Source organism: Triturus cristatus, chromosome 2_1 (assembly GCF_964204655.1).
Source record: "Triturus cristatus chromosome 2_1, aTriCri1.1, whole genome shotgun sequence".
NCBI lineage: Eukaryota > Metazoa > Chordata > Amphibia > Caudata > Salamandridae > Triturus > Triturus cristatus.
In genome coordinates this window covers 981,603,717-981,618,732 of record NC_140581.1, presented here as the reverse complement: position 1 = coordinate 981,618,732, position 15,016 = coordinate 981,603,717, and the positions used below count along the sequence as shown (strand labels likewise).

Genomic DNA, 15,016 nt, shown 5'->3' with positions numbered 1-15,016 from the left:
TATTGAGTATGTTGCCATGCCTTCATGGAGAAATTCTCCCTTTTCCGCACTATGCATGTGTGTAATCCCAGCCTAGCGCACATATGGTACTTGTTCTGCAGGGTATTTGGGCACCTGACTCACAACTGTTGGCATTATATCTGTGGGAACTCCACTCTATTCCTTCCATGAGAGACAATATCTTGGTGGCTGTCCCAGCACCTGTACATTCCTATCAGTCCTGGGATGTGTGTGACAGTGTGTGTTCCCTTTGGCTCTCTTAGTTTAGTAGGCATTGACATGACTATACAGTCTTGTCGCATGATCTCAGTGTGTGTATAGTGCTGCATCCACCAGGGGTGGGTATGCATGTGCCATTTGTCCTCACACCCACATGTGGTGTGTCATGCAGTGGGGGAAAGACATCCATCCTCATGGGAGTGGGACACTGCTGTCAGTGATGTGTTGTTATGGCACTCTCAACATAGTCGCAAATTAGGGATGCGTACATACACCCATGGAGTTGTGGTCATCTGATAATGATGTACACCCCCCCATGTCTGTGTCCACTGCTGGGAGTGATAGGCACCCACCCCTCACATGTCTCTGTCCACTGCTGGGAGTGATAGGCACCCGCCCCTCACATGTCTCTGTCCACTGCTGGTATTCCTCTACACACACCCCTCACATGTCTCTTTCTACTGCTGGAAGTGATAGGCACCCACCCCTCACATGTGTCTGTCTACTGCTGGGAGTGATAGGCACCCACCCCTCACATGTCTCTGTCCACTGCTGGTATTCCTCTGCACCCACCCCTCACATGTCTCTGTCCACTGCTGGGAGTGATAGGCACCCACCCCTCACATGTCTCTGTCCACTGCTGGTATTCCTCTGCACCCACCCCTCACATGTCTATGTCCACTGCTGGTATTCCTCTGCACCCACCCCTCACATGTCTCTATCCACTGCTGAGAGTGATAGGCACCCACCCCTCACATGTCTCTGTCTACTGCTGGGAGTGATAGGCACCCGCCCCTCACATGTCTCTGTCCACTGCTGGTATTCCTCTACACACACCCCTCACATGTCTCTGTCTACTGCTGGAGTGATAGGCACCCACCCCTCACATGTCTCTGTCTACTGCTGGGAATGATAGGCACCGACCCCTCACATGTCTCTGTCCTCTGCTGGTATTCCTCTGCACCCACCTCTCACATGTCTCTGTCCACTGCTGGGAGTGATAGGCAACCACCCCCATGTCTCTGTCCACTGCTGGGAATCCTAGGCAGCCACCCATTCACCCACCCGCACCCTTGGTGCAGTACACTGCTGTCCTGGGCATACACACACCCCAATTTACTGGTTATATGCTACACCAGGCCCTAAGCCAACATTTGTGGCGTGTGTACGCCTTGTATCACAAATGTACTGGTGCCCTAGGGGTACGGATGATGCGGTCCGTACCCCCGCATTCATAGGTTGGGTACAGTCCGTACCACGCGTACCCCTACGTCACCACTACAATGGTGGTACGGACCGTACCCACGCTCTGAGGGCGTGCGTACGGTCCGTGCCACCATTGTAGTGGTGATGTAGGGGTACGCGTGGTACGGACTGTACCCACGCCCTCAGAGCGTGGGTACGGTCTGTACCACGCGTACCTCTACATCACCACTACAATGGTGGTACGGACCGTACCCACGCTCTGAGGGCGTGGGTACGGTCCGCACCACCATTGTAGTGGTGATGTAGGGGTACACGTGGTACGGACCGTACCCACGCTCTTAGGGCGTGGGTACGGTCCGTACCACGTGTACCCCTACATCACCACTACAATGGTGGTACGGACCGTACCCACGCTCTGAGTCCGTGTGTACGGTCCGTTCCACCATTGTAGTGGTGATGTAGGGGCATGCGTGGTACGGACCGTACCCACGCTCTGAGGGCATGGGTACGGTCTGGACCACGCGTACCCCTACATCACCACTACAATGGTGGTACGGACCGTACCCACGCTCTAAGGGCGTGGGTACGGTCCGTACCACGCGTACCCCTACATCACCACTACAATGGTGGTACGGACCGTACCCACGCTCTGAGGACGTGGATACAGTCCGTACCACCTGTACCCCTACATCACCACTACAATGGTGGTACGGACCGTACCCATGCTCTGAGGGCGTGGGTACGGTCCGTACCATGCGTACCCCTACATCACCACTACAATGGTGGAACGGACCGTACCCACGCCCTCAGAGCGTGGGTACGGTCCGTCCCACCATTGTAGTGGTGACGGGTACGCGTACACGTCCACTTCCATTGTTGCGGTACGCAGGGATTGGTGGACACGCCCCCTGAAGTGACCAGACCCTGGAGGTAATGTATGTACAGAATATAGTTATTTTAAATTGGGTAGGGGTTATGTTTCCTGCCCCTCACATGTCTCTGTCTACTGCTGGGAGTGATAGGCACCCGCCCCTCACATGTCTCTGTCCACTGCTGGTATTCCTCTACACACACCCCTCACATGTCTCTGTCTACTGCTGGAGTGATAGGCACCCACCCCTCACATGTCTCTGTCTACTGCTGGGAATGATAGGCACCCACCCCTCACATGTCTCTGTCCACTGCTGGTATTCCTCTGCACCCACCTCTCACATGTCTCTGTCCACTGCTGGGAGTGATAGGCAACCACCCCCATGTCTCTGTCCACTGCTGGGAATCCTAGGCAGCCACCCATTAACCCACCCGCACCCTTGGTGCAGTACACTGCTGTCCTGGGCATACACACACCCCAATTTACTGGTTATATGCTGCACCAGACCCTAAGCCAACATTTGTGGCGTGTGTACGCCTTGTATCACAAATGTACTGGTGCCCTAGGGGTACGGGTGATGCGGTCCGTACCCCCGCATTCATAGGTTGGGTACGGTCCATACCACGCGTGCCCCTACGTCACCACTACAATGGTGGTACGGACCGTACCCACGCTCTGAGGGCGTGCGTACGGTCCGTACCACCATTGTAGTGGTGATGTAGGGGTACGCGTGGTACGGACCGTACCCACGCCCTCAGAGCGTGGGTACGGTCTGTACCACGCGTACCTCTACATCACCACTACAATGGTGGTACGGACCGTACCCACGCTCTGAGGGCGTGGGTACGGTCCGTACCACCATTGTAGTGGTGATGTAGGGGTACGCGTGGTACGGACCGTACCCACGCTCTTAGGGCATGGGTACGGTCCGTACCACGCGTACCCCTACATCACCACTACAATGGTGGTACGGACCGTACCCACGCTCTGAGTCCGTGTGTACGGTCCGTTCCACCATTGTAGTGGTGATGTAGGGGTACGTGTGGTACAGACAGTACCCACGGTCTGAGGGCGTGGGTACGGTTCGTACCACCATTGTAGTGGTGATGTAGGGGCATGCGTGGTACGGACCGTACCCATGCTCTGAGGGCATGGGTATGGTCTGGACCACGCGTACCCCTACATCACTACTACAGTGGTGGTACGGACCGTACCCACGCTCTAAGGGCGTGGGTACGGTCCGTACCACGCGTACTCCTACATCACCACTACAATGGTGGTACGGACCGTACCCACGCTCTGAGGACGTGGATACAGTCCGTACCACCCGTACCCCTACATCACCACTACAATGGTGGTACGGACCGTACCCATGCTCTGAGGGCGTGGGTACGGTCCGTACCACGCGTACCCCTACATCACCACTACAATGGTGGAACGGACCGTACCCACGCCCTCAGAGCGTGGGTACGGTCTGTCCCACCATTGTAGTGGTGACGGGTACGCGTACACGTCCACTTCCATTGTTGCGGTACGCAGGGATTGGTGGACACGCCCCCTGAAGTGACCAGACCCTGTTGTTCTGACCTTCTGCAGCGTGCACGGCGGTTTCGGTGCACCAGGTCGTAGGCTAGGAGGGCTGGGATGACACGGAGGATGGGGTCCATGGCTGTCCGTCGCTTACCGGTGCTCCTTCTTCGCGTCGTCCTCAATTTCCCAGGAGTTTTTGGCTGCCGTAAAAAAATGAGCCGTGCGGAGTGACGTAGGCACGAATCGTACTTGCTGGTCCGTAAAACGCTGCCTGACTCCGTCCGGACGTCACGTACGCGATGTCCCGGATCGGAATTGTGGGTATTTTTTAGCCACACGTAGTTTTTTACGATTCGTACGGAAATGGTATTTCTGTACGAATCGTACTTGCTGGTTTCTAAGGTGGATTTCTCTGGTACGAGTCATACGGAGAATACGCTCCGTACGACCATTCGTACCAGGGTTTTACAGGATTGGAATCGGCACCATAATGTAAAAATAAATTAAACATACATATATATAAAATAGAATATATACATTTACTTAATATTATTGATGAAAAATGTTTTAATAAATTATAAATTGTTAGAAACATATTAAAAATTATAAATACATATATATACACATACACCAATAACATAAAAATAAAAATAAATATATATATATAATAAATTAAAAAATAAAAATAATTTTAATCTTTTTAAAATACAGTGTAGACTACATTAACTGAAACAGTAGAGAAAATATTGGATAGCGGCGGGGATAAAATTACTATTCCCACTCCCGAGAGTGAAACAGTAGGAAAAGTGTTGGATAGCGAAGGCTAAAAAAATTACTATTCCCACTCTAGTGAGTACAACAGTAGGGAAAGTGTTGGACAGCGTAGGGGTAAAAATTACTATTCCCACTCTAGAGAGTGCAACAGTAGGGAAAGTGTTGAATAGCGGAGGGGTAAAAATTACTATTCCCACTCCAGTGAGTACAACAGTAGGGAAAGTGTTGGATAGCGTAGGGGTAAAAATTACTATTCCCACTCCAGGGAGTGCAACAATTGGGGAAGTGCTGGATAGAGGAGGGGAATAATTTACTACTCCCATTACAGCAAGTGTAACAGTAGGGAAAGTGTTGGATAGCTGAGGGGAATAATTTACTATTCCAACTCCAGCAAGGGCAATAGTAGGGAAAGTGTTGGATCGTGGAAGGGAATAATTTACTATTCACACTCCAGCAATTGCAACAGTAGGGAATTTGTTGGATAACACTTGGGGGTAAAATTTACTGTTCCCACTCCAGCAAGTGCAACAGTAGGGAAAGTGTTGGATAGCGGAAGGGAATAATTTACTATTCCCACTCCCGGAAGTACAACAGCAGGAAAAGTGTTGGATAGTGGAGGGGAATAATCCACTATTCCCATTCCAGCAAATTAATTAGCATTAATTAACAAACTATTAATTAATTAAAAATAATTTACCTCACACCATATTCCCTTATAAATGACACCCCCAATGTCGTAAAACATGACACAATTAACATCATTATTTAACAATTAATTACTCAATTAATAACAAAGAACAAGCAATTTATAAACAATTATTAATACATTAATTCACACAATTAACACTATAAAACAACATTAAATAAATATTTCATAAAACATATTAAAACATTTATTTAAATTACATTACTTCCCACCCTACTCCCCTATCAACCCACAACCAGCTGCTAAAAAAATGAAACAACAATAAATTAATAAAAATTAATAACTAATTATTGATAAATTATGTACCACAATTAAGATTATAAAATATTAAATACATAAATATTATTTGACAAAATATTTTGATTAATTAATTATAATTAAATTACTTCCCACCCTATTCTCCTATAAACCCACACCCCGTGCCAAAAAACATAACACAATTGACATAATTATCAATTAATTAATTAATAATAATTAATAACCAATTGATAATTAATTAATACAAATTATTTATAAATACTAATAAAAACAATTATTAATCACCTTATTATAATTAAATTAATTCCCGCCCTATTCCCCTATAATCCCACAACCCGCTACGAAACTAAAACACAACATTTATTTCAAATAAAATTAATATTCAATGTATTATTATTAAATTACTTCCCACCCTATTCCCCTATAAACCGACAACCCGCTACAGAACTAAAACGCAAAATTTAATTAACATACATTTTTTTCACACATATATGAAAAAAAAGCAATACTTATACAAAAAAATTAAATCACATACTTTTATAATACATACTAAAATACATCACACTAATTTAAAAATCAATATTATAAACAACAATATTTTTACTAACAATATTACTGACTTTGATATTAACAAAACCGATATTTCTTACCTTACTGTCGATATTCTGGACCACGATATTCTTGCAGTCGATATTCTTGCACTACGATATTTACAACTCTATATTATGGTAGGTCGACATTTACAACTCGATATTCTGTGTGTGCACCCCAAAATACTCTGACTGGCTTTTCAACTAAGCTCCTTTACTTTACCTTTGCTTTGAAAAATTCATTACTTCTTTCACAGAAAATTTGCTCAGTGTAAATAACTCATCTGACATGTAATCAGCAAATATTTGGAAGGCCCTCAAAACAAACCCTAAAGATTTGATTACACAGAAAATTGGCCCTGGCTGGCAAACTAGCAGTTTCCAATTGTGCTTTTCTATTACAATTCTGTGCCCTCTTACTTGCCCTTTTAGTGATTTTGCTAAAGTACTGGCAAGATTTCAACTTGGTAGCTGGGGTGATCGACTGCTCATCGTATGTCTTTATATTTCAGCACTTGCGTCTCATCAACAAGAATTTCCCAAATGGTAGATTCTCCCTGAGGGCAAGGGGTGGAAACCTTTGAAAAGCAGGAGACTGTTCTTGTCAGTAATTGTTTCAAAAACCTCCTTGGTTTCAAATGTATCCTCTTGTATAATGTTGCAAACTGGGCTGCTTGCAGATGCACCCCCCCCCCACCTTTTGCCCCATATGAACTGCTAGATGCTGCGGTAATTGATCTGAAAGTGTGCTGTGTCCTGCTAACAAGAGATGTGAATTGGTATATCCAATTAGGAAGTACTTTTGCACCCCTGTAAGGCCCTAGTATATGTTACCAGTGGTGCACAAGGCAGGGACGTAAAAGAGGTACAAGGGCTGTAGCACTTATTGTGCTACCCTGAGTGACCCGAGTAAAATCAAAGTCTACAGACGTGCCATGTGTGGCAGGGTCACCTCACTGCATTTAATATATGCCAGTCACCCCAAGGTAGGCCTCCTATAGTCCAGGAGGTATGGCGCGGTATAGTAAATGTGTGGAAATATATGTGCAAACATATATAGCCCTGTTGCAGCATTTAAAACTTAATTCTACCGCAAGTGACAGGTGGTCCATAGGAATAGCATGGGCTGGCATATGGGCATCACCTGTATGTCCAGCTCCATAATGGACCATCGATTTCTTTCGTGTTTGCTGTCAAACACCATGCTTTTTTCCCCCCAAGACATTGGTGGTGTTGAGGTTTAACCAGCATGTACCCAGGTTCACCCGCTGGAATGCAACTCGTCGAGGGCCAGAGACCAGTTCCAAAAAGAGGGTGGACCTCTCTGCAATCTAAAGAATTCACAAGAACTCCCTAGAACTAGAGGTACTAGTTCCCTGCAGACGGCAGAACCAAACTGCCCCTTACACGACTACTGAAGGACTGTCTGCTAAGCTCCGAAGTGACTCTGCCCAAAAAACAAGTAGTCAGCCGTCTTTAAGGAGCTAGATTTTGACACTCAGTGAGCCTCACATTTCTATGTTGTTGCCCTGGTCCTATGGAAGAAGATTTCTGAAGTTGCTGTGCTTGCTGGTGACAAGGCTTGATGGTGGTCAGTCCAACTACTACCGGCTTTATTCGACAGTTCGAGAGGAGAGCTCAAGCTGCTCGTACAAACAACCACTCCAGTGGCTCTGTTGTAAAGATTCAGTATATGTTTCCACCCTCTCTTGGCACACCTGCAGCACCAGTTGTCGCGAGTCCAGTTCAGCAACATGGATAGCCATGAGCAACTCTGCACCTGAGACTCCCGAGCCAGGTAGACCAGATCTGCCTGGAGGTTCCTGGTCCAAGGCCAGCTCCAAACTTAAGTTCCAAAGGGTTTTGCTCAACATGACCCGCAAGTACTTGTTTGCTAAGGTACCCATTTGAAGACCGCAAGCCTGGTTGACAGCTCTGTTTAACAACTAAAATGCACTTTTGCACCCTCCTCCTCTTAACAAGGTAAAATTGTCCTAGCTGCTGAGACCTTAACACTGAGTGGGTTTCGTTGAACTCACCCCCGTAGTTACTGATTGCATATATGTGTTTTTTCCATTGACCATAACGTTGATGTTGTCACATTGCAAAGTACTTATATATTTCTGCATCCCGGTTTCTTTTAAGGAAAACGGGCTGCATTTTAAAAAAAAACTGCTTTATTTAAAAGCAGTCCCAGACATGGTGGTCTGCTGGGCCCAGCAGGCCACCATCCCTGGGAGTGCCTGCCATTCCCGATGGGGTCGCAAATTGCGAGTGGCTCATTAATATTCATGAGCCTTGCATTTTGCGGCCCCATTGGGAATCGCTAACAGTGTCTCTGACACTGTTGTACATCCCAATTTGCGACTCGCAATTGCGACGCAATTCGCAAGTTCCAAATTGGGTAGTCGTACATCTGGCCCTTAGAGTGTGTGTGAGTACGTGTGGGTGCATGTGTGAGAATGACTTTATTAGTGCATGTTAGACTGTTTGCATGTGTGTGTCTAATGCTTGCAAGTGTGTTGCTGGCCCTAGCATTTGGGAGGTCATTCTTGGCTTATGGGACAGGATACCGATTAATATGAGTAGGGGTGTTAATTGTGTCAAATAGGTCTAAGCATGAGGTAATTTCTAACATATGGGAACTTCCGTTGGAAAATACTTATGCTGGTATGTCAGAGGTAATTATTGGCTTAAGGGACAGCGCCCATGAGAAATAGATAGTCTTTGTATACTGGAGGTCATATTTGACATACAGGAGCACCCTTTGAGCATGGGGTAACCAATGGCAGAATTGTGGCACTGGAATACTTTATGTAATTCTTGACATGGCATTGAGAGTCTCCCGTGACTAAATCGTGGAAAACTGGATGTAGTTTTTGACATACGCGGAACACCACATTCTCATCTCAGCCACAATTCTTCCATATTTCTATTACAAATTGGATCATATCACCTGAGCCCCATCAACAATTTTATGAAAGTGGCTGCCATGGGATTGAGGGAATGCTCACCTTGGCTGTGTTCACTGCGGATCCATAACCAGTGGAAAATCCACAGGCGATTAAGCACACTCTGTCCAGACGGGCAGCGGAATCAATTTTGGCCACAGATATTTCGTTCACCACAGTGTACTCCGTGAAGGTGCTGGTGCTCAGGAAGTTGCGAATCTCTTTGCCTTTACAAGAAAACCTGCTGGTGTTGTCAGCCATCAGCCCTCGGCCACTAATAAGGCTGTGGAGGATGCACAACATTAAATTACACTTCAACATAATGCACATAGGTAAGTACAAAAGTTAAAATATAACATGAGTACACAAAAAACTGAGACCTACTCATTCTCCAGACAAAAATTGCTCTCCGGATTTTGGCAGCAGATACACTCCCCACATTGAGGCATGAAGAGGGGAATGACGTGGTCTCCTACAAAAAACATAATGATCAGTAAAGCAACTTTTTTCATTGTGTTCTGTTTCGTTTACATGTAGTTGGTGTTACAAATACTTTGGGTGGATTCACGTGTCTGTAAGAGGCAGAAAACACAAATTATTTATGTTAAAAATGGAGTTCAAAAGACTGCACGTTTTGCAGACATAAATCACTGATTCTCACTTATTTATAGTTTTCATTAAAGGCTCCAACAAATATAACCAAACCTACAAAAAGAAAAAGAAATGTAACATATTTAGCAAAGATTCTCCATAATAAAACTCTGAAATAGATAACCTTTGGTCGCGCAACAAGTAAAGAATGCTAAACTTGGGGCTTTGTACTTCTGATTGGTTATGCTGCATAGCTAACCAAAATTCTTGAATTGGAGGACATTTAAAAAATTGTTGTCAAACCTAAAATGTATTTTTATTTCAGTAAATGGTGCCATGACTCCTTCAAAAAATGACACAACTAGTGATAATGCATTTTTGTCATTTTTAACCCTCAGTAAATTAAATTTTATTGCAAATCCCAGCCTTCGAACTCTAGTTTTGGTTCCATTTGATAATCAGTCCCCTATCTGTTGCAGCCCCTTTTCTGTTTACAGTACAACTTCTGTTTTGGTCTCTATTATCTCTGTTTATCTCAGGTAAGGGAAGGACTTCAGTTGTTGTGCTCAGGTCCTTCGGGGGTCTATCGTTTTTGGTTTTGTCGTCAGCTTCCTCCCACATTTACAAATGAGAAAAATGATGTCTATTACACTATATCCTAACTACGACTTTGCTGAATTACTATTGTTAAGAGGAATCTGTTGGGATCAATCCAAAGGACTTCCTAAGGTACCAGGAGACTCCTTGTCATTTACTATTACATTCCTTACCAAGTAAAAGCCTTTCCTCTTGCACTCTTGCTTGTCTAATGTCTATCACCTTGTCTCTGCTTACAACCATACCCTATCTTCTTCAGTTTTGTGACCAGAGTTTCTTCTTATTTTCAGCTGGACATTTACCTTGCCCTGTTACCTTGCTAAGTTTTACCTCTTAAATCACCTATTCGTGCCTTTGCTTTTTGGCTTTGCAGAACTCTAGTTTGGGCATTGTTTCCTAACTGTGCTGCGTTTCATAAAGAACAAAGATTGAACTTGTCATATATTCCTTCTTCTCAATCGCACCTTCACCACCCATGAGTTGTCCAGTAGTAGACTTTAAATTTGCAAAGTGCTTATTTTTCATTACTAAAAGTAGTTTCAGAAATTACAAGACTCTTTAGGTGACTTACATACACCAAATAAAGGAAGATATATCTTAGTGTCGTAAAGAACACCAGTAGAATGTTCAAGAGTATGGATCCAAATTGGTACAAAAACTGGGGTAACAATGCAATCTTGTTGATATTGCATCTTTAGGTCAGAGGCAGGAGTATTTTTTTCCTTTGCTTCAACAATAAGAAACGCACTTTAATTCAACAATGTAATTCAGCTTTTGGACCTTAACTTGAGCATTGTGTAATTTAACCCAGAGTATTTGGCTTCCTGTACTATTGTCACACCTTTCCAATCTCAATTACCAATGAGTAATAGTAATAAAGTGTTCTATGGATTCAATGTATATCCTTAACCTTACCCAAACTCGGTGGCTTACATATTTGTGGGGCTGTCTTGTTCAGATCTGTCCATGCAAATTGTTCATTCTCTGCATTCTGAGAAGCTAATCAAACTTTATCACACACCTATGACCAGGTGTATCAACAATTTCATGAAATTTGCCAATACTGGTGTGGAATTTTTACCATTAGAGTAATGTGTCTGCTGTACATCAATGACCAACATGTCTACACTACCATCGAATGAGGTGGATGAAAAATTTATTCCATTCAAAGTCCCTTCTATTTATATTCCATTCTGATCACAGTGAATTATACTGAGAGCAAAACCTGTGCAAACAAGCAATAACAAAGACAATAGGCCTTGTTGGTGAAACCTATTGACTTTACTAACACTTGCTTTTTCCCCCATATGAGGGTTGTGCATGTGCGAGCATCTACAATGGTCAGGAATGGATTTTCTTAAAGCATTAAACAATTCATTAAAATATATCTGTTGCATGTGTGCATGCATCGACATCGGCAATCTTTGAAATTTTTTTGCACGTTAGGAAAATCCATTCAAAGATGGACCAACACACAAGAAAATTAATTGAAAGGTGGCTGCCAGATATGTGTGGGCATGCACACTCATGGGGGCATCATACTGGAATGGTTAAAAAACATTTTTACACAAATGTTTGCAGAAATGGGCTAAGAGGGTAGCCAGGTGCTGTGGGGTTGCTTTTAATTAAACAAGGGTATGAGAGTAGTAGAGGGAGTACTGTCTTGTAAATAAAAGAACGCTAGAACTCTTTTTGTTTCCACTGTACACTGTAGGCATGTGACGTAAGTGTTAGAGATATGAGTTGAGGATTGGCTTAGAATGTGAAGTTATGACTTACACACAGTGGAATAAAGAAGTGTAAAATTACTCTCTGCATGTGGCGTGGTTATTGGCGAGTGCCTAGGCAGGAGAACGCTACAAATTGTGATGAGATAGGGGATATAAAGCCCATACACTGAAAGCGCTGTTCCAGAAAGTTTGTTGTGGTCCAGCAAACTGCTCAAGCGTGCCATGTGTGCTGCAGTCGAAGTGTAGAATTGATGCTGGCACTGGTGGAGTCTCAGCGCAACGCCAGCCTGTATAAAGCAGTTGAAGATCAAGAAAGCAACATTGAAAGTTTAAATTTCAGTGGCCAGGAACTGAATGAAATAGGCGCAAATAAAAGGAACTTCGCCATTACGCAACTTAATGTCATACGCTATACAGAGTAAGAACGCTAAGTGCGGATGCAACCAGGTTACAAAAGCAGCACACAGCAATATTTCAGTACAAATCAAATTGAAATTCATGTGCTGTGAAGCAGACATTACCCAGGTGTCCATGAAGAAATATTTAAACACAAAGCCAACCAATGTTATCTGCTTTCATGCCCTTGCAGTGTGTAAAGATGTATCTATTTACTGAACAATGAATGATTCATCGTTTCACAACGTGCTGTGGTGCAGACCCAGAAGAAGTGTTGAAGGTTGTGCTTATGGAGCTGTTCCCCCAAAGAAGCCATCCCACCACGAAAGCTGCCACATAGGTGCCCAGAAAAACTCCTTAGGCAGCCATAAGATAGAGAGCTCTGATGGAGAGCCTGGGGAAAATACAGGCATCAAAAGTTGCTAGGGCTGACACCAAAGCAAGCACGACACAGGGCGCTAGTGACAATCTCCCTGATCAAGTTTCACAAGAAGCACCTGAGAGACCACTACTGTCCACCAATATATATACGCCAGCTGCATTCTTAAAATCACCATCTGCATTTGATAAAGCCAAGAAACACAAAATTGGCAATAGATGGACTGCATGGATAGAGAATTTTGAAGATTTTATAGTTGCAATAGATGAAAAAGATGATAAAAAGATTATTAAGTATCTGAAGAACTTGGCTGGTGAAGGAGTGAAAGAATCCATGAAAAAGATACCACAAGAGCGACATACGAACAAATCAAAACAGCCTTGAATGTCAAATGTAATCCAGTGCCAAATGTGGATTATGGAAAATACATATTTAGTCAAGAATGCCAGAGACCTGGTGAAACCATCAATAAGTTTGTTTAGGAACTGGATGTTCTGGTGAAGCACTGTAAGCACTGTAAATTCAATGAATTTAATGAAGAGGAAGCTACCAGATTCAGAGAAATCGATGGATGTCTGTCATAATTCCTTTTGACGATGAATGCTCAAAGAAACTCTAAACTTAGAACAAGTCTTTGAGGCTGCCTCTGCTAAAGAGCATGTTGATGGTCAAGCGACTGACAAGGAGGCCAGTGGTGACCAAAGTGCGTCAGTCATGAGCATGAAAAGTAAGGGAAAGGACAAGGCTCTCTGCCGCCTTTGATACAGTGCCCCACCTCCAACTTTTAGCTCGTCTCGCGAGTATTGGCGTCTCTGGTTTAGCGTGGGAGTGGCTCAAATCATTCCTAGAGGATAGATCACAGCAGGTATGGCTGCCTCCGTTCTCCTCGGCCCCAACAAAGGTGACCACTGGAGTTCCACAGGGCTCTACCTTGAGTCCTCTTCTCTTCAACATATATGTCACTCCCTTGATCTATCTTGCGGAGGAGCTGGGAGCTAAGATCATCGCGTATGCAGATGATACACAGCTCCTCTTCACTTGGAAGGAAAATAACATGTCCCTGGACCGAGCTAAAGACTGTCTCTCAGCCGTCTTTAAATGGCTCGCATCTGCTCAGCTCAAGTGTAACGAGGCTAAGTCAGAGGCTTTCCTGTATAGGTCCTTCCCTCCGCAATTCAGGGAGGCACTTTGGCCAACAGAATATTCCCTACCGAATTCCACGGGCCAACCTGTTAAGAACATGGGGGTCTGGTTTAGTGAAGATCTCCGGTTTTCCACGCAGATAAAGATAGTAGCTGGACTTTGCTTTGGCACATTGTAATCCCTCAGGAAGTTCTTCCTGCTGCTGCCCAGGTCAGCCAAGGAAATGGTTACCCGCGCCCTTATTCTCCCACGCAATGACTATGCTAGCGCACTGTACATTGGTTTGCCAGTGTACCAGCTAAAGAAACTGCAAATAATACAAAATGCTGCAGCCAGGGCTCTGCTTAACATCCCTGGAAGATCAAGCATAAAACATTTGCATGACATACATTGGCTTCTGGTGGCTCAACGTGTCCAATTTAAAGCCCTCACTTTGGCCCATGGAACCCTTCATTGATCCGGCCCGCCATATCTCAGGAGACGCTTTAGTTTTTACGATCCTCAAAGACAATTGCGTTCAGCCTCGCAGCGTCTTGCAGTGATACCCCGCTTTCACCTTACACGAATGGGGGGCCGTTCCATTTATTTTAAGGCAGCAGATGCTTGGAATTCCCTTCCATATGAACTGCGGAACACGCAAGACCCCAGGCTGTTTAAGAAGCAGCTAAAAATCCTGCTGTTCATCTAATCCACAGTTGCTTTCAGCTCCGTAGCGTTCACTTTTGGCTTCCGTGCCGGGATACTCTTGAGTAGCCGTGTGCGATATAATTGTTAATAACATAACATAACATAAGATGAAAAGTAAGGGAAAGGACAAGGCTGAGGGACACAAGGTGATGTCCCACAGAGAAAGAAAACATGTTTCAGATGTGTGTAGGAAGGTGAAATTTGACTACATGGTTGCCCCCACTTTTTTCCTGGTGTTTTGATGGTTTTTGACTTAGTTTGGCTGGGAACCTGCTATCAGGCCCCCAGCCTATCTGCTTTCTCTTATAAATTAATTCCATGTACTTTAGGTACACTCCAGATTGGATTCTGGGGTACCCTTGTGAGTCCCTAGTATATGGTATACTAT

The 15,016-nt window shown here is 44.5% G+C and overlaps 1 protein-coding gene across 1 annotated transcript in view; it reads right to left on the bottom strand.

Annotated features, from left to right (window-relative positions):
* The window catches only part of LOC146866160 (alcohol dehydrogenase 1-like), a 251,197-nt gene that overhangs the window by 103,989 nt on the left and 132,192 nt on the right, over positions 1-15,016 (bottom strand). The window contains exons 4-5 of the mRNA XM_085640804.1: positions 9,490-9,577; positions 9,169-9,388 (exon numbers count right to left, since the gene is read on the bottom strand). Coding sequence (XP_085496930.1) covers positions 9,169-9,388; positions 9,490-9,577 — 308 coding nt within the window. The remainder of the gene's footprint in view (positions 1-9,168; positions 9,389-9,489; positions 9,578-15,016) is intronic.